The sequence below is a fragment of the Oncorhynchus mykiss genome, chromosome 27, assembly GCF_057628025.1.
Source record: "Oncorhynchus mykiss isolate SJ-2025 chromosome 27, ASM5762802v1, whole genome shotgun sequence".
NCBI classification, from domain to species: Eukaryota; Metazoa; Chordata; class Actinopteri; order Salmoniformes; family Salmonidae; genus Oncorhynchus; species Oncorhynchus mykiss.
The window spans coordinates 52,695,090-52,722,500 of NC_143048.1; the positions used below are offsets into that span (position 1 = coordinate 52,695,090).

The 27,411-nt window shown below is 39.8% G+C and overlaps 1 protein-coding gene across 4 annotated transcripts in view; it reads right to left on the bottom strand.

Annotated features, from left to right (window-relative positions):
- Positions 1-563: 563 nt before the first annotated feature.
- The window catches only part of LOC110508135 (BRD4-interacting chromatin-remodeling complex-associated protein), a 66,830-nt gene continuing 39,982 nt past the window's right edge, over positions 564-27,411 (bottom strand). For all 4 annotated transcript variants that reach the window (XM_090223455.1, XM_090223453.1, XM_090223454.1 and 1 more), the window contains 9 exons: positions 23,202-23,753; positions 22,968-23,097; positions 22,809-22,903; positions 22,552-22,641; positions 22,384-22,436; positions 22,083-22,231; positions 19,508-19,602; positions 17,014-17,116; positions 564-5,784 (listed from right to left, as the gene is read on the bottom strand). In XM_090223455.1, the coding sequence (XP_090079581.1) occupies positions 3,347-5,784; positions 17,014-17,116; positions 19,508-19,602; positions 22,083-22,231; positions 22,384-22,436; positions 22,552-22,641; positions 22,809-22,903; positions 22,968-23,097; positions 23,202-23,753 (3,705 nt within the window). In that variant the 3' untranslated portion in view covers positions 564-3,346. The remainder of the gene's footprint in view (positions 5,785-17,013; positions 17,117-19,507; positions 19,603-22,082; positions 22,232-22,383; positions 22,437-22,551; positions 22,642-22,808; positions 22,904-22,967; positions 23,098-23,201; positions 23,754-27,411) is intronic.

Consider the following 27,411-nt stretch of genomic DNA (forward strand, 5'->3'; position numbering starts at 1 on the left):
GGAACAGAGGGGCGAAGGAGAGAATAAGATAGGGATGGGGAACAGAGGGGCGAAGGAGAGAATAAGATAGGGATGGGGAACAGAGGGGCGAAGGAGAGAATAAGATAGGGATGGGGAACAGAGGGGCGAAGGAGAGAATAAGATAGGGATGGGGAACAGAGGGGCGAAGGAGAGAATAAGATAGGGATGGGGAACAGAGGGGCGAAGGAGAGAATAAGATAGGGATGGGGAACAGAGGGGCGAAGGAGAGAATAAGATATGGATGGGGAACAGAGGGGCGAAGGAGAGAATAAGATAGGGATGGGGAACAGTGGGGCGAAGGAGAGAATAAGATAGGGATGGGGAACAGAGGGGCGAAGGAGAGAATAAGATAGGGATGGGGAACAGAGGGGCGAAGGAGAGAATAAGATAGGGATGGGGAACAGAGGGGCGAAGGAGAGAATAAGATAGGGATGGGGAACAGAGGGGCGAAGGAGAGAATAAGATAGGGATGGGGAACAGAGGGGCGAAGGAGAGAATAAGATAGGGATGGGGAACAGAGGGGCGAAGGAGAGAATAAGATAGGGATGGGGAACAGAGGGGCGAAGGAGAGAATAAGATAGGGATGGGGAACAGAGGGGCGAAGGAGAGAATAAGATATGGATGGGGAACAGAGGGGCGAAGGAGAGAATAAGATAGGGATGGGGAACAGTGGGGCGAAGGAGAGAATAAGATAGGGATGGGGAACAGAGGGGCGAAGGAGAGAATAAGATAGGGATGGGGAACAGAGGGGCGAAGGAGAGAATAAGATATGGATGGGGAACAGTGGGGCGAAGGAGAGAATAAGATAGGGATGGGGAACAGAGGGGCGAAGGAGAGAATAAGATAGGGATGGGGAACAGTGGGGCGAAGGAGAGAATAAGATAGGGATGGGGAACAGAGGGGCGAAGGAGAGAATAAGATAGGGATGGGGAACAGAGGGGCGAAGGAGAGAATAAGATAGGGATGGGGAACAGAGGGGCGAAGGAGAGAATAAGATATGGATGGGGAACAGAGGGGCGAAGGAGAGAATAAGATAGGGATGGGGAACAGAGGGGCGAAGGAGAGAATAAGATATGGATGGGGAACAGTGGGGCGAAGGAGAGAATAAGATAGGGATGGGGAACAGAGGGGCGAAGGAGAGAATAAGATATGGATGGGGAACAGAGGGGCGAAGGAGAGAATAAGATAGGGATGGGGAACAGAGGGGCGAAGGAGAGAATAAGATATGGATGGGGAACAGAGGGGCGAAGGAGAGAATAAGATAGGGATGGGGAACAGTGGGGCGAAGGAGAGAATAAGATAGGGATGGGGAACAGTGGGGCGAATGAGAGAATAAGATAGGGATGGGGAACAGTGGGGCGAAGGAGAGAATAAGATAGGGATGGGGAACAGTGGGACGAAGGAGAGAATAAGATAGGGATGGGGAACAGTGGGACGAAGGAGAGAATAAGATAGGGATGGGGAACAGTGGGGCGAAGGAGAGAATAAGATAGGGATGGGGAACAGTGGGGCGAAGGAGAGAATAAGATAGGGATGGGGAACAGTGGGGCGAAGGAGAGAATAAGATAGGGATGGGGAACAGTGGGGCGAATGAGAGAATAAGATAGGGATGGGGAACAGTGGGGCGAAGGAGAGAATAAGATAGGGATGGGGAACAGTGGGGCGAAGGAGAGAATAAGATAGGGATGGGGAACAGTGGGGCGAAGGAGAGAATAAGATAGGGATGGGGAACAGTGGGGCGAAGGAGAGAATAAGATAGGGATGGGGAACAGTGGGGCGAAGGAGAGAATAAGATAGGGATGGGGAACAGTGGGGCGAAGGAGAGAATAAGATAGGGATGGGGAACAGTGGGGCGAAGGAGAGAATAAGATAGGGATGGGGAACAGTGGGGCGAAGAAGAGAATAAGATAGGGATGGGGAACAGTGGGGCGAAGGAGAGAATAAGATAGGGATGGGGAACAGTGACAGAGGGGCGAAGGAGAGAATAAGATAGGGATGGGGAACAGAGGGGCGAAGGAGAGAATAAGATAGGGATGGGGAACAGAGGGGCGAAGGAGAGAATAAGAAGGGATGGGGAACAGAGGGGCGAAGGAGAGAATAAGATAGGGATGGGGAACAGGGGGGCGAAGGAGAGAATAAGATAGGGATGGGGAACAGGGACAGAGGGGCGAAGGAGAGAATAAGATAGGGATGGGGAACAGTGACAGAGGGGCGAAGGAGAGAATAAGATAGGGATGGGGAACAGTGACAGAGGGGCGAAGGAGAGAATAAGATAGGGATGGGGAACAGTGACAGAGGGGCAAAGGAGAGAATAAGATAGGGATGGGGAACAGGGACAGAGGGGCGAAGGAGAGAATAAGATAGGGATGGGGAACAGGGACAGAGGGGCGAAGGAGAGAATAAGATAGGGATGGGGAACAGTGACAGAGGGGCGAAGGAGAGAATAAGAGATTTGATAAATGTGGCCATGTTAACTGAAATGCATCCTAGCCTACTGAACGTCAGCCATGGTCAGGACAACCAGAGGACATGTTTTAACATGTAAAAGTGATTTCATAATTACATGTTTCATTGTCATTACAGTAATAGGGTTCTTAAAGAGAGCACCAGCCTCAACAGTCAACCAGAAAGTCAACCACCTCAACATTTAACCATACTACAACATGTATTTGAAAGAAACACAACCTAACCATCTAGCTAAGAAGAATTGAACAGCTGGAACCAGAAAGTGTATTTGTGGTGATGATAGAAGTCAGAATATGGAAAAAGAGACGTGGATCTGTAGTGATGAAGAGATCGCTATAACAAGCCTCTCCTCCGTGTGTGGTTTACCTACTGAAGTAAGGCTTTAGGGAGTTTTATGCAGTCTTGCCTTGATTATATTCAGTAGAGCAAACATTTAGTCACAGAAAAACAAATCTCTTATTATTGGACAAGTTCCTGTAGTTTTCTCCTGTTTTATACCTACTGAACATGACCCAGGTCTTATTTGTTATACAGACAGGCAGGCAGCAGCTATAACATGATGACTAAGGAATGGAATACAGTGGGAATGAATAAGGAAAACCTTCAATAATACAAAAGAACTGGAGACAAATTAATCAAACTGATGATTGAGCGTAGTTGAGAGAGCAGAGGGTACTGCCACAGAGTAAAGCATACCTTTTTACAGAGAGTCATCACCATCCATCCATCCAGTGACTGTGAGCATTGTGTCATGTTGTAAAGTAAACAACATTCAGATGGACAAACAAGGTCAACTGAGCTCGTCAGAGCAGTGAGAGTTATTCCGCTCTCCTCTCTTCAGTCCCAACTGTTGTGTGTGTTATCTGCTGTGAGTCTGTGGCACCAGTCCTCTGCCTCCAACCTGAGAGTGATGGGCCAGAGAGGATGAAGATGAAGAAGAGACTGAGGGTCTGTATGTATGTGAGGAGGGCTGGGGGGCCGTGGGTCGCTGGCTGTGGTGGTGGTGTGGCCTGATGGAGCCCCCTTTGGCTCTACGCGGTGTGGGCCCCTGGGCCTGGCCCTGCAAGTTGAGGATGGTGTCGATGGCACACTGCAGGTGCTCGTTAAGAGACTCATCGTGTGGCGGGGAGCCGGAGGAGAAGGAGGCGTTGTCCATGACAGGAGAGTCTGACTTACAGCGCTTAGCAGGAAGTGATGAGTCTCTGTAACAAGAAGTGTCTGGCGGCGAGGAAGGGGGCCCAGGGGCATGCTGGTCCATTCTGAACGTATCACCTCCACCGCCGCCACCAGACCTCTGGTGGTTTTTACTGCTCACCCTCTTATACCTCCCCATGTCCGCCCCTCTGTCCCAATGATCCCCTTCTCTCCCCCTCTCCTCCTCTCTGTCTGAGAGATGCTGCTGGGTGTTTGTGATGCCCTGCACTAGGCCAGGAGAGGAGGGATAGGAGTTCCCCAGCCTCAGGGCCTCCCGGCTGAGCTCTGTGTGGGAGCCCCCCTCCCTGGGGCTGCCTCCTCTCTTCTCCAGCTTCATGCTGGTGATCACTGTCCCCTCTGAGGAGGGAGAGGGTGAGGAGGGAGAATTGGGGGGCGAGGGGGAGGGACGGGGGTACGGGACACTGTCTCCTCCTCCTCCCGGTACACCCGGTCGGACGCGGGGGCTGATGTTCTCCCGGTAAGTCTTCCGTAGAGGCAGGCGGCAGGTGGTCTGAGGGGAAGTGGCCGTGGAGGCGGGGTTACGCTTGACTCCACCCACATTGTGATGTTCTAACGCTCCGTTCATCTGAGCCGTGGAGGAAGATGCGGGCGCTGTGACTCTCTGTGGGCTGGGGTTCGCCTGTGTGGTTGCTATGAAGACCATTGCTGAGGAGGCTGTGTTACAGCTAGGGGGAGGAGTCCTAATGACAGTTATAGAAGGCGGCGTGGCTAGTGCTGCTGTTTGGGCTTTAGGGAGTGCCGGCGCCGGTTGAGGTCGTGTGGTAGGGAGTGCTGGCGTCGGTTGGGGTCGTGTGGTAAGGAGTGCCGGCGTCGGTTGGGGCAGAGTGGTAGGGAGTGCCGGCGTCGGTTGGGGTCGTGTGGTAGGGAGTGCCGGCGTCGGTTGGGGTCGTGTGGTAAGGAGTGCCGGCGTTGGTTGGGGTCGTGTGGTAGGGAGTGCCGGCGTCGGTTGGGGTCGTGTGGTAGGGAGTGCCGGCGTCGGTTGGGGCACGGTGGTAGGGAGTGCCGGCGTCGGTTGGGGTCGAGTGGTAGGGAGTGCCGGCGCCGGGTGGGGCAGGGTGGTAGGGAGTGCCGGCGCCGGGTGGGGCAGGGTGGTAGGGAGTGCCGGCGCCGGTTGGGGTCGTGTGGTAGGGAGTGCCGGCGCCGGGTGCGGCAGGGTGGTAGGGAGTACCGGCGCCGGGTGGGGCAGGGTGGTAGGGAGTGGCGGCGCCGGGTGGGGCAGGGTGGTAGGGAGTGGCTGTGGCTTAGGGTTGGGTGTGGATGGTGTGTGGACCGGGTCGAGGGCGGTGTTATGCACCACCTTACTAAACCCCGCCTCCTGCTTGATCTTGAGCTTCAAGCCGATGCGTGGGCGGGCGGCGTACGTCTTCATGGGGGGTTTACTGGTCCTCCGGGGGAGAGTATCATCATCCTCAGCTGGACGAAAGGAGGAGAAAGGGCGGTGGGGTGAGTGACGGGAGGGAGGTGGAGGAGCGCGGCTGAAGGAGGAGCTGTGACTCTGGGTGTCGGCTGTCTGTCTAACCCCTGACCCCGGCCTGGCCACAGGAGCTGGGGAGCTGGACCAGGAGACAGACGCCCCCGCTCCTCCCTGCTTTATCACCAGCTTGGTGGAGGGGAAGTGGTCTGGGACCGGTGTTGGGGCTGAAGCAGGGGCAACACCACTCCTTACGGGGCTGGGCTCAAGCCACTGGGGCTGAGGCTGGGACAGGGGCTGAGGATGGGGCTGGGGTTCAGGATGGGGCTGGGACAGGGGCTGAGGATGAGGCTGGGGTTCAGGATGGGGCTGGGACAGGGGTTCAGGATGGAGCTGGGACAGGGGCTGAGGATGAGGCTCGGACTGGAGCTGGGACAGGGGCTGGGGATGAGGCTCGGAATGGAGCTGGGGCTCGGAATGGAGCTGAGGATGGGACAGGGGCTGAGGATGGGACAGGGGCTGAGGCTCAGGATGGGGCTGAGGCTTATGGTGGGGCTGAGGCTGTAGCTGAGGCTTATGGTGGAGCTGGGACTGTAGCTGAGGCTTGGACTGGGCCATGTTGGCAGCTCCACTCTCAATCTCCATCATCCTTGAGTTGGCCACATACTCCTCTGGAGAGAGAGAGAGAGATATGGAAGTTATCAGATGAATCAGAGATGACAGACCAGGTAAAGCTATTACACATACGACAGTTCTGTCAAAACTATTCTGGCTATGTGCTTCTCGGCTGTAGACAGGAGGGCCAGTTTGATAATTCAAAAGTTTGTACTATTTTCTACATTGTAGAATAAAAATGAAGACATCAAAACTATGAAATAACACATATGGAATCATGTAGTAACCAAAGTGTTAAAAAAAGTGTAAATAAATGTTATATTGTAGATTCTTCAACAGCCACCCTTTGCCTTGATGACAGCTTGGCACACTCTTGTATGGGTATAGGTATCTAAACTTCAGACCCGCAGGGAATGTGATGAAAGAAATAAAAGCTGAAATAAATCACTCTACTATTATTCTGACATTTCACATTCTTCAAATAAAGTGGTGATCCTAACTGACCTAAGGCAGGGAATGTTTTACTAGGATTAAATATCAGAAATTGTGAAAAACCGAGTTTAAAGTTATTTGGCTAAGCTGTAAACTTCCGACTTCCGACTTTATATGTATATATACACACAGACATAATATACATCTAATATAAACTCAGCTAAAAAAGGAAACGTCCTCTCACTGTCAACTGTGTTATTTTCAGCAACTTAACGTGTAAATAATTCTATGAACACAAGATTCAAAAACTGAGACCAAAAAATTAACAAGTTCCACAGACATGTGACTAACAGAAATGGAATAATGTGTCCTGAACAAAGGGGGGGGGGACCAAAAGTAACAGTCAGTATCTGGTGTGGCCACCAGCTGCATTAATACTGCAGTGCATCTCCTCCTCATGGACTGCACCAGATTTGACAGTTCTTGCTGTGAGATATTACCCCACTCTTCCACCAAGGCACCTGCAAGTTCCCGGACATTTCTGGAGGGAATGGCCCTAGCCCTCACCCTGAGATCCGGGCTCTTCGCTGCCCATGGCAGAACACTGACATTCCTGTCTTGCAGGAAATCACGCACAGAACGAGCAGTATGGCTGGTGGCATTGTCATGCTGGAGGGCCATGTCAGAACGAGCCTGAAGGAAGGGTACCACATGAGGGAGGAGGATGTCTTCCTTGTAACACACAGCTATGAGACTACCTGCATTGACAACAAGCTCAGTCCGATGATGCTGTGACACACCGCCCCAGACCATGACGGACCCTCCACCTCCAAATCGATCCCGCTCCAGAGTACAGGCCTCGGTGTAACGCTCAGTCCTTTGACGATAAAAGCAAATCCGACAATCACCCCTGGTGAGACAAAACCACGATTCGTCAGTGAAGAGCACTTTTTGCCAGTCCTGTCTAGACCAGCGGACATGGGTTTGTGCCCATAGACGATGTTGATGCCGGTGATGTCTGGTGAGGACCTGCCTTACAACAGGCCTACAGGCCCTCAGTCCAGCCTCTTTCAGCCTATTGCGGACAGTCTGAGCACTGATGGAGGGATTGTGCATTCCCGGTGTAACTCGGGCAGTTATTGTTGCCATCCTGTACCTGTCCCGCAGGTGTGATGTTCGGATGTACCGATCCTGTGCAGGTGTTGTGACACGTGGTCTGCCACTACGAGGACGATCAGCTGTCCGTCCCGTCTCCCTGTCTTAGGTGTCTCACAGTACGGACATTGCAATTTATTGCCCTGGCCAATTTATTGCCCTGCAGTCCTCATGCCTCCTTGCAACATGCCAAAGGCACATTCACGCAGATGAGCATCTTTCTTTTTTTCTATCAGTAGAAAGGCCTCTTCAGTGTCCTAAGTTTTCATAACTGTGACCTTAATTGTCTACCGTCTGTAAGCTGTTAGTGTCTTAACGACCGTTCCACAGGTGCATGTTCATTAATTGTTTATGGTTCATTGAACAAGCATGGGAAACAGTGTTTAAACCTTTTACAATGAAGATCTGTGAAGTTTCAGGACAGGGTCCTGAAAAAGGGAGGTTTCTTTTTTTGCTGAGTGCGGCAGGCCTAGTGGTTAAAGCGTTGGACTAGTAACCGAAAGGTTGCAAGTTCAAATCCCCGAGCTGACACGGTACAAATCTATCGTTCTGCCCCTGAAAAAGGCAGTTAACCCGCTGTTCCTAGGCCGTCATTGAAAATAAGAATTTGTTCTTAACTGACTTGCCTAGTTAAATAAAGGTAAAACAATTATAATAATATTAGATATGCATATGTATATTAGATATATGTATATTAGATCGATATTAGATATAGGTATGTAAATTAGATACATATGTGAATTAGATATATGTATATTAGATATATGTAAATTAGAAATAGGTATGTATATTAGATATATGTGTATTAGATATATGTATGTAGATATATGTATGTATATTAGATATATGTATGTAGATATATGTATGTATATTAGATATGTATGTATATTAGATATATGTATGTATATTAGATATAGGTATGTATATTAGATATATGTATGTAGATATATGTATGTATATTAGATATATGTATGTATATTAGATATATGTATGTATATTAGATATATGTATGTATATTAGATATATGTATGTATATTAGATATATGTATGTATATTAGATATAGGTATGTATATTAGATATAGGTATGTATATTAGATATAGATATGCATATTAGATAAATATGTATATTAGATATAGGTATGTACAGTTGAAGTTGGAAGTTTACATACACCTTAGGCAAATACATTTAAACTCAAGATTCACAATTCCTGACATTTAATCCTAGTACAAATTCCCTGTTTTAGGTTAGTTAGGATCACCACTTTATTTGAAGAATGTGACATGTCAGAATAATAGTAGAGAGTTTACATATACTCAATTAGTATTTGGTAGCATTGCCTTAAAATTGTTAAACTTGGGTCAAACGTTTTGGGTAGCCTTACACAAGCTTCCCATAATAGGTTGGGTGAATTTTGGCCCATTCCTCCTGACAGAGCTGGTGTAACTGAGTCAGGTTTGTAAGCCTCCTTGCTCGCACACGCTTTTTCAGTTCTGCCCACAAATTTGCTATGGGATTGAGGTCAGGGTCTTTGTGATGGCCACTCCCATACCTTGACTTTGTTGTCCTTAAGCCATTTTTTCCACAAATTTGGAAGTATGCTTGGGGTCAATGTCCACCTGGAAGACCCATTTGCGACCAAGCTTTAACTTCATGACTGATGGCTTGAGATGTTGCTTCAATATATCCACATATATTTCCTTCCACATGATGCCATCTATTTTGTGAATTGCATCAGACCCTCCTGCAGCAAATCACCCCCACAACATGATGCTGCCACCTTGTTCTTCACAGTTGGGATGGTGTTCTTGGGCTTGCAAGCCTGCCCCTTTTTCCTCCAAACATAACGATGGTCATTATGGCCAAACAGTTATATTTTGTTTTATCAGACCAGAGGACATTTCTCCAAAAAGTACAATCTTTATCCTCACGTGCAGTTGCAAACCATAGTATGGCTTTTTTATGGCGGTTTTGGAGCATTGGCTTCTTCCTTGCTGAGCGGCCTTTCAGGTTATGTCGATATAGGACTTGCTTAACTGTGGATATCGATACTTTTGTACCTGTTTCCTCCAGCATCTTCACACGGTCATTTGCTGTTGTTCTGGGATTGATTTGCACTTTTCGCACCAAAGTACGTTCATCTCTAGGAGACAGAACACATCTCCTTCCTGAGAGGTACGACGGCTGCGTGGACCCATGGTGTTTATACTTGCGTACTATTGTTTGCACAGATGAAGGTGGTACCTTCAGGCGTTAGGAAATTGCTCCCATGGATGAAACAGATTTGTGGAGGTCTACAATTTTTTTTTTGAGGTCTTGGCTGATTTCTTTTGATTTTCCCATGATGTCAAGCAAAGAGGCACTGAGTTTGAGGATAGGCCTTGAAATACATCCACAGGTACACCTCAAATCGACTCAAATGATGTCAATATATACATATATATTAGATATAGGCATGAATATCATATTAGATATATATATATACATATATATTAGATATAGGCATGTATATCATATTAGATATATATATATATATATATATATATATATATATTAGACATAGGTATGTAAATCAAATATATAGGTATGTATATTAGATAAGTGTATATTAAATATAGGTATGTATATTAGATACAGGCATGTATATTAGAAATAGGCAAGTATATTAGAAATAGGCAAGTATATTAAATATACATATTAGAAATAGGTATGTATATTTAATATATATATTAGATATAGGCATGTATATCATATTAGATATATACAGTGCCTTGCGAAAGTATTCGGCCCCCTTGAACTTTGCGACCTTTTGCCACATTTCAGGCTTCAAACATAAAGATATAAAACTGTATTTTTTTGTGAAGAATCAACAACAAGTGGGACACAATCATGAAGTGGAACGACATTTATTGGATATTTCAAACTTTTTTAACAAATCAAAAACTGAAAAATTGGGCGTGCAAAATTATTCAGCCCCTTTAAATTCATTAAAAATCATACAATGTGATTTTCTGGATTTTTTTTCTCATTTTGTCTTTCATAGTTGAAGTGTACTTATGATGAAAATTACAGGCCTCTCTCATCTTTTTAAGTGGGAGAACTTGCACAATTGGTGGCTAACAAAATACTTTTTTGCCCCACTATATTAGGCGTGTATATTAGATATAGGCATGTATATTAGATATATGTGTGTATATTGAATATAGGCAAGTATATTAGAAATAGGCAAATATATAGGCATGTAAATTAAATATATAGGCATGTATATTAGATATAGGCATGTATATTAGATATAGGCATGTATATTAGATATAGGCATGTATATTAAATATAGGTATATTAGATACAGGCGTGTATATTAGATATAGAAGTGTATAATGAATATAGGTATGTATATTAGATACAGGCATGTATATTAGAAATAGGCAAGTATATTAAATATATATATTAGAAATAGGTATGTATATTTAACATTTATATTAAATCAAATCAAATTTTATTTGTCACATACACATGGTTAGCAGATGTTAATGCGAGTGTAGCAAAATGCTTGTAAAAAGAGTCAAATAAAGTTTGTTCAGAGCCATCGATGTGTCTGCTTGGGGGGGAATATATACGGCTGTGATTATAATCGAAGAGAATTCCCTTGGTAGATAATGCGGTCGACATTTGATTGTGAGGAATTCTAAATCAGGTGAACAGAAGGACTTAAGTACCTGTATGTTGTTATGATCACACCACATCACGTTAACCATGAAGCATACGCCCCCGCCCCTCTTCTTACCAGAAAGATGTTTGTTTCTGTCTGCGCGATGCGTGGAGAAACCAGCTGGCTGCACCGATTCCGATAGCGTCTCTCCAGTGAGCCACGTTTCCGTGAAGCAAAGAACGTTACAGTCTCTGATGTCCCTCTGGAACGCTACCCTTGCTCGGATTTCATCAACCTTGTTGTCAAGAGACTGGACATTGGCGAGAAGAATGCTAGGGAGTGGTGCACGATGTGCCCGTCTCCGGAGTCTGACCAGAAGACCGCTCCGTTTCCCCCTTTTACGAAGTCGTTTTTTTGGGTCGCCGGCTGGGATCCATTCCATTGTCCTGGGTGAAAGGCAGAACACAGGATCCGCTTCGCGAAAGTCATATTCTTGGTCGTACTGATGGTGAGTTGACGCTGCTCTTATGTTCAGTAGTTCTTCTCGACTGTATGTAATGAAACCTAAGATGACCTGGGGTACTAATGTAAGAAATAACACGTAAAAAAACAAAAAACTGCATAGTTTCCTAGGAACGCGAAGCGAGGCGGCCATCTCTGTCGGCGCCGGAAGTTGTACTTAGATATAGGCATGTATATCATATTAGATATATATATTAGACATAGGTATGTAATTTAAATATATAGGCATGTAAATTAGATACAGGCATGTATATTAGAAATAGGCAAGTATATTAAATATATATTAGAAATAGGTATGTATATTTAATATATATATATAAAATATAGGCATGTATATCATATTAGATATATATATATATATATATATATATTTATATAAATTAAATACACTGGTCAAAAAAAATAAAAGGAACACTTAAACACAATGTAACTATTAGATATAGGCATGCATATTAGGCGTCTATATTAGATATAGGCATGCATATTAGGCGTCTATATTAGATATAGGCATGTATATTCGATATAGGCATGTATATTAGGCGTGTATATTAGATATATGCATGTATATTCGATATATGCATGTATATTCAATATAGGCATGTATATTAGATATAGGCATGCATATTAGATATAGGCATGTATATTAGGCGTGTATATTAGATATAGGCATGTATATTCGATATAGGCATGTATATTAGGCGTGTATATTAGATATAGGCATGCATATTAGATATAGGCATGTATATTAGGCGTGTATATTAGATATAGGCATGTATATTCGATATAGGCATGTATATTAGGCGTGTATATTAGATATAGGCATGTATATTCGATATATGCATGTATATTCAATATAGGCATGTATATTAGATATAGGCATGTATATTAGGCGTGTATATTAGATATAGGCATGTATATTCAATATAGGCATGCATATTAGGCGTGTATATTAGATATAGGCATGTATATTAGATATGTATATTAGATATAGCCATGTATATTAGATATAGGCATGTATATTAGATATAGGCATGTATATTAGGCGTGTATATTAGATATAGGCATGTATATTCGATATGGGCATGTATATTAGGCGTGTATATTAGATATAGGCATGTATATTCGATATAGGCATGTATATTAGATATAGGCATGTATATTAGATATAGGCATGCTTATTAGATATGTATATTAGATATAGGCATGTATATTAGATATAGGCATGTATATTAGATATAGGCATGTATATTAGATATAGGCATGTATATTAGATATAGGCATGCTTATTAGATATGTATATTAGATATAGGCATGTATATTAGATATAGGCATGCTTATTAGATATGTATATTAGATATAGGCATGTATATTAGATATAGGCATGTATATTAGATATAGGCATGTATATTAGATATAGGCATGTATATTTGGCGTGTATATTAGATATAGGCATGCGTATTAGATATTTGTCATGCGTATTAGATATAGGCATGTATATTATATATGTATATTAGATATGTATATTAGATATAGGCATGTATATTAGATATGTATATTAGATATGTATATTAGATATAGGCATGTATATAAGATATGTATATTAGATATGTATATTAGATATGTATATAAGATATAGGCATGTATATAAGATATATATATATTCGATATGTATATTAGATATAGTCATGCATATTAGATATAGGCATGTATATTATATATGTATATTAGATATAGGCATGTATATAAGATATGTATATTAGATATGTATATTAGATATGTATATAAGATATAGGCATGTATATAAGATATATATATATTCGATATGTATATTAGATATAGTCATGCATATTAGATATAGGCATGTATATTATATATGTATATTAGATATAGGCATGTATATTAGATATGTATATTAGATATAGGCATGTATATAAGATATATATATATTCGATATGTATATTAGATATAGGCATGTATATTAGATATGTATATTAGATATGTATATTAGATATAGGCATGTATATTAGATATGTATATTAGATATAGGCATGTATATTAGATATGCATATTAGATACAGGCATGTATATTAGATATGTATATTAGATATAGGCATGTATATTAGATATGTATATTAGATATAGGCATGTATATTATATATGTATATTAGATATAGGCATATATATTATATATGTATATTAGATATAGGCATGTATATTAGATATGTATATTAGATATAGGCATGTATATTAGATATATATATATTAGATATGTATATTAGATATAGGCATGTATATTAGATATGCATATTAGATACAGGCATGTATATTATATATGTATATTAGATATAGGCATATATATTATATATGTATATTAGATATAGGCATGTATATTAGATATGCATATTAGATACAGGCATGTATATTATATATGTATATTAGATATAGGCATGTATATTATATATGTATATTAGATATAGGCATGTATATTAGATATGCATATTAGATACAGGCATGTATATTATATATGTATATTAGATATAGGCATGTATATTATATATGTATATTAGATACAGGCATGTATATTATATATGTATATTAGATACAGGCATGTATATTATATATGTATATTAGATATAGGCATGTATATTAGATATGCATATTAGATACAGGCATGTATATTATATATGTATATTAGATATAGGCATATATATTAGATATGTATATTAGATATGTATATAAGATATAGGCATGTATATTAGATATATATATATTCGATATGTATATTAGATATAGTCATGCATATTAGATATAGGCATGTATATTAGATATAGGCATATATATTAGATATGTATATTAGATATGTATATAAGATATAGGCATGTATATTAGATATATATATATTCGATATGTATATTAGATATAGGCATGTATATTAGATATAGGCATGTATATTAGATATAGGCATATATATTAGATATGTATATTAGATATGTATATAAGATATAGGCATGTATATTAGATATATATATATTCGATATGTATATTAGATATAGTCATGCATATTAGATATAGGCATGTATATTATATATGTATATTAGATATAGGCATGTATATTATATATGTATATTAGATATAGGCATGTATATTAGATATGTATATTAGATATAGGCATGTATATTATATATGTATATTAGATACAGGCATGTATATTAGATATGTATATTAGATATAGGCATGTATATTATATATGTATATTAGATATAGGCATGTATATTATATATGTATATTAGATATGTATATTAGATATAGGCATGTATATTAGATATGCATATTAGATACAGGCATGTATATTATATATGTATATTAGATATGTATATTAGATATAGGCATGTATATTAGATATGTATATTAGATATAGGCATGTATATAAGATATGTATATTAGATACAGGCATGTATATTATATATGTATATTAGATATAGGCATATATATTATATATGTATATTAGATATAGGCATGTATATTAGATATGCATATTAGATACAGGCATGTATATTATATATGTATATTAGATATAGGCATGTATATTAGATATGTATATTAGATATAGGCATGTATATTAGATATGTATATTAGATATAGGCATGTATATTAGATATGCATATTAGATACAGGCATGTATATTATATATGTATATTAGATATGTATATTAGATATAGGCATGTATATTAGATATGTATATTAGATATAGGCATGTATATAAGATATGTATATTAGATACAGGCATGTATATTATATATGTATATTAGATATAGGCATATATATTATATATGTATATTAGATATAGGCATGTATATTAGATATGCATATTAGATACAGGCATGTATATTATATATGTATATTAGATATAGGCATATATATTATATATGTATATTAGATATAGGCATGTATATTAGATATGCATATTAGATACAGGCATGTATATTATATATGTATATTAGATATAGGCATGTATATTATATATGTATATTAGATATAGGCATGTATATTAGATATGCATATTAGATACAGGCATGTATATTATATATGTATATTAGATATAGGCATGTATATTAGATATGTATATTAGATATAGGCATGTATATTATATATGTATATTAGATACAGGCATGTATATTATATATGTATATTAGATATAGGCATGTATATTAGATATGCATATTAGATACAGGCATGTATATTATATATGTATATTAGATATAGTCATGCATATTAGATACAGGCATGTATATTATATATGTATATTAGATATAGGCATGTATATTAGATATGCATATTAGATACAGGCATGTATATTATATATGTATATTAGATATAGGCATATATATTAGATATGTATATTAGATATGTATATAAGATATAGGCATGTATATTAGATATATATATATTCGATATGTATATTAGATATAGGCATGTATATTAGATATAGGCATATATATTAGATATGTATATTAGATATGTATATAAGATATAGGCATGTATATTAGATATATATATATTCGATATGTATATTAGATATAGGCATGTATATTAGATATAGGCATGTATATTAGATATAGGCATATATATTAGATATGTATATTAGATATGTATATAAGATATAGGCATGTATATTAGATATATATATATTCGATATGTATATTAGATATAGTCATGCATATTAGATATAGGCATGTATATTATATATGTATATTAGATATAGTCATGCATATTAGATATAGGCATGTATATTATATATGTATATTAGATATAGGCATGTATATTATATATGTATATTAGATATAGGCATGTATATTAGATATGTATATTAGATATAGGCATGTATATTATATATGTATATTAGATATAGGCATGTATATTAGATATGCATATTAGATACAGGCATGTATATTATATATGTATATTAGATATAGGCATGTATATTAGATATGCATATTAGATACAGGCATGTATATTAGATATGTATATTAGATATAGGCATGCATATTAGATATAGGCATGTATATTAGGCGTGTATATTAGATATAGGCATGCGTATTAGATATAGGCATAGAACCCGATTGAACATCTTTCGAGACACCTGAACATAGCTGTGCAGAGACGCTCAACGTCTAACCTGACAGAGCTTGACAGGATCTGCAGAGAAGAATGAGACAAACTCCCAAATGCCAAGCTTGTAGCATCATACTAAAGAAGAATTGAGGCTGTAATCGCTGCCAGATGTGCTTCAACAAAGTACTGAGGTAAAGGGTCTGAATACTTAGGTAAAGGTGATATTTACATTAGCAAACATGTCTAAAAAACAATTTTTGCTTTGTCATTATGGGGTAGTGTGTGTAGATTGATGGGGGGAAAAAGATATTATTCCATTTTAGATTAAGGCTGTAACGTAACAAAATGTGGAAAAAGTCAAGGGGTCTGAAAACTTTCCGAATGCCAAGTATGTATATTAGATAAAGATTTGTTACCAGGCCTGTCTCTGGCGAGGATGCGGTCCTGTCCCAGAGAGATCTTCTCTTCCTGAATAAACATCCTGTCCATCATTACCATCTCAGCTGATGGGCCAAGGCGCTGTGAAACCAAACAGCAACACAGCCAGCTAATCAATCAACCATAACACAAAAGTTAGTGAGACAATCCTAGTGAGGGAGAAAGAGTAGACACTGAACAGGGAAATCACCTGGAGAAGGAACCCTAGTGAGGGAGGGCTGTAGCAGGGGACAGAACAGGTAAATCCCCTGGAGAAGGAACCCTAGTGAGGGAGGGCTGTAGCAGGGGACAGAACAGGTAAATCACCTGGAGAAGGAACCCTAGTGAGGGAGGGCTGTAGCAGGAGACAGAACAGGTAAATCCCCTGGAGAAGGAACCCTAGTGAGGGAGGGCTGTAGCAGGGGACAGAACAGGTAAATCACCTGGAGAAGGAACCCTAGTGAGGGAGGGCTGTAGCAGGGGACAGAACAGGTAAATCACCTGGAGAAGGAACCCTAGTGAGGGAGGGCTGTAGCAGGGGACAGAACAGGTAAATCCCCTGGAGAAGGAACCCTAGTGAGGGAGGGCTGTAGCAGGGGACAGAACAGGTAAATCCCCTGGAGAAGGAACCCTAGTGAGGGAGGGCTGTAGCAGGGGACAGAACAGGTAAATCCCCTGGAGAAGGAACCCTAGTGAGGGAGGGCTGTAGCAGGGGACAGAACAGGTAAATCACCTGGAGAAGGAACCCTAGTGAGGGAGGGCTGTAGCAGGGGACAGAACAGGTAAACCACCTGGAGAAGGAACCCTAGTGAGGGAGGGCTGTAGCAGGGGACAGAACAGGTAAATCACCTGGAGAAGGAACCCTAGTGAGGGAGGGCTGTAGCAGGGGACAGAACAGGTAAATCCCCTGGAGAAGGAACCCTAGTGAGGGAGGGCTGTAGCAGGGGACAGAACAGGTAAATCCCCTGGAGAAGGAACCCTAGTGAGGGAGGGCTGTAGCAGGGGACAGCACAGGTAAATCCCCTGGAGAAGGAACCCTAGTGAGGGAGGGCTGTAGCAGGGGACAGAACAGGTAAATCACCTGGAGAAGGAACCCTAGTGAGGGAGGGCTGTAGCAGGGGACAGAACAGGTAAATCCCCTGGAGAAGGAACCCTAGTGAGGGAGGGCTGTAGCAGGGGACAGAACAGGTAAATCACCTGGAGAAGGAACCCTAGTGAGGGAGGGCTGTAGCAGGGGACAGAACAGGTAAATCACCTGGAGAAGGAACCCTAGTGAGGGAGGGCTGTAGCAGGGGACAGAACAGGTAAATCACCTGGAGAAGGAACCCTAGTGAGGGAGGGCTGTAGCAGGGGACAGAACAGGTAAATCCCCTGGAGAAGGAACCCTAGTGAGGGAGGGCTGTAGCAGGGGACAGAACAGGTAAATCCCCTGGAGAAGGAACCCTAGTGAGGGAGGGCTGTAGCAGGGGACAGCACAGGTAAATCCCCTGGAGAAGGAACCCTAGTGAGGGAGGGCTGTAGCAGGGGACAGAACAGGTAAATCACCTGGAGAAGGAACCCTAGTGAGGGAGGGCTGTAGCAGGGGACAGAACAGGTAAATCACCTGGAGAAGGAACCCTAGTGAGGGAGGGCTGTAGCAGGGGACAGAACAGGTAAATCCCCTGGAGAAGGAACCCTAGTGAGGGAGGGCTGTAGCAGGGGACAGAACAGGTAAATCACCTGGAGAAGGAACCCTAGTGAGGGAGGGCTGTAGCAGGGGACAGAACAGGTAAACCACCTGGAGAAGGAACCCTAGTGAGGGAGGGCTGTAGCAGGGGACAGAACAGGTAAATCACCTGGAGAAGGAACCCTAGTGAGGGAGGGCTGTAGCAGGGGACAGAACATGTAAATCACCTGGAGAAGGAACCCTAGTGAGGGAGGGCTGTAGCAGGGGACAGAACAGGTAAATCACCTGGAGAAGGAACCCTAGTGAGGGAGGGCTGTAGCAGGGGACAGAACAGGTAAATCACCTGGAGAAGGAACCCTAGTGAGGGAGGGCTGTAGCAGGGGACAGAACAGGTAAATCACCTGGAGAAGGAACCCTAGTGAGGGAGGGCTGTAGCAGGGGACAGAACAGGTAAATCACCTGGAGAAGGAACCCTAGTGAGGGAGGGCTGTAGCAGGGGACAGCACAGGTAAATCCCCTGGAGAAGGAACCCTAGTGAGGGAGGGCTGTAGCAGGGGACAGAACAGGTAAATCACCTGGAGAAGGAACCCTAGTGAGGGAGGGCTGTAGCAGGGGACAGAACAGGTAAATCACCTGGAGAAGGAACCCTAGTGAGGGAGGGCTGTAGCAGGGGACAGAACAGGTAAATCACCTGGAGAAGGAACCCTAGTGAGGGAGGGCTGTAGCAGGGGACAGAACAGGTAAATCCCCTGGAGAAGGAACCCTAGTGAGGGAGGGCTGTAGCAGGAGGCAGATAACTTAAATAACAAGGTAATATAATATCTTACCGTTGATTCCTCAAAAAGGAGGTGTCTGTATTTATCCAGCATAGCCTGCGTTCTCTTCAGGAGCTGGCTGGAAACCCTCTCAAACTCATCATCCACTGAAGGGGAGATAATATGGAACAGGGGAGGTGGACATCAGACAGTGGGAACGAATGGTACATAATTAGGGCTTGGAGTTTCTGGTCAGGTCTTGTGGTCACTGCCGACCATACATTTAGGGCTGGGAAATGCCAGGGACATGGCGATACGATGGAATCATTCTTAGGTGCCGATACGACATGTATTGCAATTCTCACGATTCTGTATTGCGATTCTCTTCTTAGTCTGCGCGTCTGCTCCGTACAGACCGGACAAGTTTAAGCAGAGCGCGAAATGGATTATGGTCATTGTAGTTAATTACCACGTTTTCTGCGCTAAACTATGCTGAATATTGGGCTGTTGGAAACTACAACTCCCTGCTACATCGTACAGTTCAGGCTACATCTGATTTAGCTCTACAGAAACAGCACATCAAGCTCACAGAAAGAAACAAAATGTAATTCAAATAATTCACCGATGTCGGTCAATTAGTTGTTTAAAACCCCCCAAAATAACAGACATTTCCGTTAACTTGTTTGGGATAGGGGGCAGCATTTTCACTTTTGGATGAATAGAGTGCCCAAAGTGAACTGCCTCCTACTCAGTCCCAGATGCTAATATATGCATATTATTATTAGTATTGGATAGAAAACACTGAAGTTTCTAAACTGTTTGAATGATGTCTGTGAGTATAACAGAACTCATATGGCAGGCAAAAACATGAGAAAAAAATCCAAAAAGGAAGTGGGAAATCTGAGGTTTGTAGTTTTTGAACTCAGCCCTATCGAATACACAGTGGGATATGGGTTATTTTGCACTTCCTAAGGCTTCCACTAGACGTCAACTGTCTTTAGAATGTTGTTTCAGGCTGCTCATGTGAAGGGGGACCGGATGGGAGCTGCTGGTCAAAGAGGTCTGCCTACAGCCTCGTTCTCAGTCACGCACTTTCTCTTGAGAGGTAGCTCTCGTTTCATTACTTTTCTACAGACAATTGAATTCTCCGGTTGGAACATTATTGAACTTTTATGATAAAAACATCATAAAGATTGATTCTATACTTAGTTTGACAAGTTTCTTTGAACGTTTCGTCCGAATGGACCAGATCGCGCTTTTGGATTTGTTTACCAAACGCCCTAACAAAAGAAGCTATTGGACAAAAATTGAACTGCGATTCCTGGGGAGTGCATTCTGATGAAGATCATCAAAGGTAAGTGAATATTTATAATGCTATTTATGAATAATGTTGACTATCCAATAATGCGGATATTTCTCTGGCTGGTTTGGGCTCTGAGAGCCGTTCTCATATTATTGCATGGTTTGCTTTTTCCGTAAAGTTTTTTTGAAATCTGACACAGCGGTTGCATTAAGGAGAAGTATAAAGTTCCATGCATAACACTTGAATTTTCATCAACATTTAGTATGAGTATTTCTGTGAATTGATGTGGCTCTCTGCAATATACTGCATGTTTTGGAACTTCTGAACATAACACGCCAATGTAAAATAAGATTTTTGGATATAAATATGAACTTTACCGAACAAAACATACATGTATTGTATAACATGAAGTCCTATGAGTGTCATCTGATGAAGATCAAAGGTTAGTGATTCATTTTATCTCTATTTGTGCTTTTTGTGACTGCTCTCTTTGGCTGGAAAATGGCTGGGTTTTTCTGTGAGTTGGTGGTGCCCTAACATAATCGTTTGTGGAGCTTTTGCTGTAAAGCATTTATTTTTTTAATCAGACACTGTGGCTGGATTAGCGAGAATTGTATCTTTAAAATGGTGCCTAATACTTGTATGTTTGAGAAATTTGATTTATGAGATTTATGTTGGTTTGTATTTGGCGCCCTGCAATTTCATTGGCTGTTGGCGAGGGGTTTCGCTAGCGGAACGGGGTTCCGCCAGCCCTGGACAGGTTGATCGCTCAGCACTTTTCACTATTTAAAAATAATATGGAGAGCTATAGGATGAAAACACAGGAATTTTGGCACGGGTACAGCAAACTAGCGCTAGCTAACGCTACCTACCTTGTATTACAAATCGATACTTGGAGTCAAAGCATATGGCCAATATACCACGGCTAATGACTGTTCTTGTGCACGACGCAACGCGGTCCATAGCCGTGGTATATTGGCCATGTACCACAAATGCTGAAGAGCCTTATTGCTATTGTAAACTGGTTACCAACGTAATTACAACAATAAAAATAAGTTGTCATACCCGTGGTATACAGTCAATATATACCACTGCTGTCAGCCAATCAGCATTCAGGGTTCAAACCACCCAGTTTATAATACTGTATCAATCCCCACCAATCACAAATACACATGTTAACAGCAGTGTGATTGTACCTCTGTGGTAGTCGTGTGGCAGTGCCCTGGTAGAGGTGGTAAGGCACCAGGAGGGTCAGGGTGTGTGTACCTCTGTGGTAGTCGTGTGGTGCGGTGGCAGTGCCCTGGTAGAGGTGGTAAGGCACCAGGAGGGTCAGGGTGTGTGTACCTCTGTGGTAGTCGTGTGGTGGGGTGGCAGTGCCCTGGTAGAGGTGGTAAGGCACCAGGCCGGTCAGGGTGTCTTCAAAGCACTGGAAGGAAGAGCTGTAGTCTGGGTGGAGGACTGAGCCCTGCTGCTTCCTCAGCTGCTCCAACATCCTGCACACACCACACAGGGTCGAGGAAGATTGAATTGCCAGTCTTGTGACCTTACTTTTAACAAGCGGTAGGACAACACTCATGCTCACAAACAAACACCACATAAAAAAGAGATCAGAAATACGTTCCAGGAGAATGATACAGGGGCATACCTGGCTTCCTTGCTGGGTTTAGCCATACTGAAAGGCATCTTCATAGCAGCAGTCTGTCAGGTGAACAAGACACAGCATCCATCACAGCATCAGAACCAGATTGATTAGACAGGTGATTAAATAGAGTCAGAAATGGAAGCCAGCAGGATTGGTTGAGGGTCTCCTGACCTGTGTTTGTAGAGAGGCCAGACCAGGGCTGAAAGTCTGCTGTGTAGAGGTCATCTGACTCAGACCTGACACGGACTCCATCCCCCCCACCTGGCAGAGGAAAGAGGGATAGTAAAATAATACTATTGAACCTTTATTTATCCAGTCAGTTAAGAACAAATTCATATTTATTTCTATTTGATGGCCAATAAAGCTTTTTGAATTTAAAGGAGTCAAACGGTTGAGATGATGGTTGAGCATCAGTAGGTGTTACCTACCTGCACAGCCTGGTGTAGTGACTGTTGACCAGGCTGGTTAGCTGGAGCCACGCCCCCCTGGGTCACCTGAGCTCCTGACAACACGTCATTGAATGCTGAAAAGAGATGGGAGTCAGATCAGGAACACATTTCACAGTAGTGATGTTGTTTCTTTCTGACCTGTGGCAGGAGTCTTGACCAGCACAGATGACTGAGGAGCAGGCACGTCTTGTTGTTGACCACCATGCTGTTGGGGTTGGGGCTGGCTTTGCTGCTGCCATTTGGCCTGTAGTAGAATATTTTGTTGCACCTGAGTGTGAATAAAGAGAGAAAATTGATTATTCGAATACTTTGATAAACACTCAGCTAGCAGCAAGTCAAAACATCTGAGCAGGGAAGTGTGTTCCTTCACACCTGGTGTTTCTGTTGTGGAGAGGGCTGAGCACCAACCAGCTGCAGGCGGTGCTGCCGATCTGCTGTTAAGATCTGGGTCTTCAACACCCCACCCCCGGGGTCCCCCACCTGGCTAGCAGTGAACTGGAGCCCTGCCAGAGGGGCCTGGGGGATCTGGGGGGGTTTGGGGGAGTGAGAGGGAGGGGGGACGTCCGGTTCGTAGAGACCAGGCTGGGAGGGGGGCCGGGGCTGGAGGTGTATCTGTTGTTGTTGTGGGGCAGGCTGGGAGGGGGGCCGGGGCTGGAGGTGTATCTGTTGTTGTTGTTGTAGTGCAGGCTGGGAGTGGCCTGGTATCTGGTTCTGGATAATGAACATTGGGGGAAGAGAGGAGGGGGTGCAGGATCGGGCGGGGGTCTGGGGTTGAGAAGGGGGCCAGGACTGGGGGGAATGCATGGGGAGGGGGGAGGGCTGGGGGCTGTCCGACAGAGGGAGGGCAGTGTGGGAGGCCAGGGGCTGGGAGGGGGATAGGCTCTGGAGCTTCAGTTGCTGCTGCTGGACACCCGCCTGGGGCATCTGGGGTTAGAGGTCAAAACAAACAGGAAACACGTCAGAAACCAACACAGCGGAAACAAACATGATATTTAGGTTCCAAACAATACAAGTTATGCTAGAACATGTGGAACTGCATTTTAAACAGGTCAAGCAAAAAAAGGGTATTAATAGTAATATTTAAAGTAGTAGTAGTAGTAGATGGTAATATTTAAAGTAATAGTAGTAGTAGTAGAGGTAAATAGTAATATTTAAAGTAGTAGTAGTAATAGTAATATAGTAATATTTAAAGTAGTAGTAGTAGTAGTAGTAGTAGTAGTAGTAGTGGTAGTAGTGGTAGTAGTAGTACTATTTTTAGTAGCAGTACTGATAGTAGTAGTAAACAGTAATATTTAAAGTACTAGAAATATTTAAAGTAGTAGTAGTAAATAGTAATAATTGCAGTAGTAGTAGTAGTAGTAAAAAGTAATACTTGCAGTAGTAGTAGTAGTAAATAGTAATATTGAAAGTAGTAGTAGTAAATAGTAGTAATTGCAGTAGTAGTAGTAGTAGTAAAAAGTAATACTTGCAGTAGTAGTAGTAGTAAATAGTAATATTGAAAGTAGTAGTAGTAAATAGTCATATTTAAAGTAGTAGTAGTAATAGTAATATTGAAAGTAGTAGTAAATAGTCATTTCTAAGTAGTAGTAAATAGTAATATTTAAAGTAGTAGTAGTAGTAGTAATTAGTAATATTTAAAGTAGTAGTAATTAGTAATATTTAAAGTAGTAGTAGTAGTAGTAGTAATTAGTAATATTTAAAGTAGTAGTAGTAGTAGTAGTAGTAGTAGTAGTAGTAGTAGTAGTAGTAGTAGTAATATTTAAAGTAGTAGTAGTAGTAGTAGTAGTAATTAGTCATTTAAAGTAGTAGTAGTAGTAGTAATTAGTAATATTTAAAGTAGAAGTAGTAGAAGTAATTAGTAATATTTAAAGTAGTAGTAGTAGTAGTAGTAATATTTAAAGTAGTAGTAAATAGTCATATTTGAAGTAGTAGCAGTAAATAGTAATATTTATAGTAGTAGTAGTACATAGTAAATAGTAATATTTAAAGTAATAGTAGTAGTAGTAGTAGTAGAGGAAGTAGTAAATAGTCATATTTAAAGTAGTAGTAGCAGTAGTAGTAGTAATATTTATAGTAGTAGTAATATTTAAAGTAGTAATAGTAGTAGTAGTAATATTTAAAGTAGTAGTAATATTTAAAGTAGTAGTAGTAATAATATTTAAAGCAGTAGTAGTAGTAATATTTAAAGTAGTAGAAGTAATATTTAAAGTATTATTTAAAGTAGTAGTAGTAGTAGTAATATTTAAAGTAGTAGTAGTAGTAATAATATTTAAAGTAGTAGTAGTAGTAGTAATATTTAAAGTAGTGGTAGTAGTAGTAATATTTAAAGTAGTAGTAGTAGTAGTAATATTTAAAGTAGTAGTAGTAGTAATGTTTAAAGTAGTAGTGGTAATATTTAAAGTAGTAGTAGTAGTAGTAATATTTAAAGTAGTAGTAGAAGTAATAATATTTAAAGTAGTAGTAGAAGTAATAATATTTAAAGTAGTAGTAGTAGTAATATTTAAAGTAGTAGTAGTAATATTTAAAGTAGTAGTAGTAGTAGTAATATTTAAAGTAGTGGTAGTAATATTTAAAGTAGTAGTAGTAGTCATATTTAAAGTAGTAGTGGTAGTAATATTTGAAGTAGTAGTAGTAGTACTAATATTTAAAGTAGTAGTACTAATATTTAAAGTAGTAGTATTAATATTTAAAGTAGTAGTAGTAGTACTAATATTTAAAGTAGTAGTAATAGTACTAATATTTAAAGTAGTAGTAGTAGTACTAATATTTAAAGTAGTAGTAGTAATATTTAAAGTAGTAGTAGTAGTAATAATATTTAAAGTATTAGTAGTAGTAATATTTAAAGTAGTAGTAATATTTAAAGTAGTAGTAGTAATATTTAAAGTAGTAGTAGTAGTAATATTTAAAGTAGTAGTAGTAGTCATATTTAAAGTAGTAGTAGTAGTCATATTTGAAGTAGTAGCAGTAAATAGTAATATTTATAGTAGTAGTAGTACATAGTAAATAGTAATCTTTAAAGTAGTAGTAGTAGTAGTAGTAGTAGTAGTAACATTTAAAGTAATAGTAGTAGTAGTAGTAGTAGAGGAAGTAGTAAATAGTCATATTTAAAGTAGTAGTAGCAGTAGTAGTAGTAATATTTAAAGTAGTAGTAGTAATATTTAAAGTAGTAGTAGTAGTAGTAATATTTAAAGTAGTAGTAGTAGTAATATTTAAAGTAGTAGTAATATTTAAAGTAGTAGTAGTAGTAGTAATAATATTTAAAGCAGTAGTAGTAGTAATATTTAAAGTAGTAGTAGTAATATTTAAAGTATTATTTAAAGTAGTAGTAGTAATATTTAAAGTAGTAGTAGTAGTAATAATATTTAAAGTAGTAGTAGTAGTAGTAATATTTAAAGTAGTGGTAGTAGTAGTAATATTTAAAGTAGTAGTAGTAGTAGTAATATTTAAAGTAGTAGTAGTAGTAGTAATATTTAAAGTAGTAGTGGTAATATTTAAAGTAGTAGTAGTAGTAATATTTAAAGTAGTAGTAATACTATTTAAAGTATTAGTAGTAGTAATATTTAAAGTAGTAGTAGTAGTAATATTTAAAGTAGTAGTAGTAATATTTAAAGTAGTAGTAGTAGTAATATTTAAAGTAGTAGTAGTAGTAGTAATATTTAAAGTAGTAGTAGTAATCATATTTAAAGTAGTAGTAGTAGTCATATTTAAAGTAGTAGTGGTAGTAATATTTGAAGTAGTAGTAGTAGTACTAATATTTAAAGTAGTAGTAGTAATATTTAAAGTAGTAGTAATCTTTAAAGTAGTAGTAGTAGTACTAATATTTAAAGTAGTAGTAATAGTACTAATATTTAAAGTAGTAGTAGTAGTACTAATATTTAAAGTAGTAGTAGTAATATTTAAAGTAGTAGTAGTAGTAATAATATTTAAAGTATTAGTAGTAGTAATATTTAAAGTAGTAGTAGTAGTAATATTTAAAGTAGTAGTAGTAATATTTAAAGTAGTAGCAGTAGTAATATTTAAAGTAGTAGTAGTAGTCATATTTAAAGTAGTAGTAGTAGTCATATTTAAAGTAGTAGTAGTAGTAATATTTGAAGTAGTAGTAGTAGTACTAATATTTAAAGTAGTAGTAGTAATATTTAAAGTAGTAGTAATATTTAAAGTAGTAGTAGTAGTACTAATATTTAAAGTAATAGTAGTAGTAGTAGTAGTAGAGGAAGTAGTAAATAGTCATATTTAAAGTAGTAGTAGCAGTAGTAGTAGTAATATTTAAAGTAGTAGTAGTAATATTTAAAGTAGTAGTAGTAGTAATATTTAAGTAGTAGTAATATTTAAAGTAGTAGAAGTAGTAGTAATAATATTTAAAGCAGTAGTAGTAGTAGTAATATTTAAAGTATTATTTAAAGTAGTAGTAGTAGTAATATTTAAAGTAGTAGTAATAATATTTAAAGTAGTAGTAGTAGTAGTAATATTTAAAGTAGTGGTAGTAGTAGTAATATTTAAAGTAGTAGTAGTAGTAGTAATAATATTTAAAGTAGTAGTAGTAGTAGTAATATTTAAAGTAGTAGTAGTAATATTTAAAGTA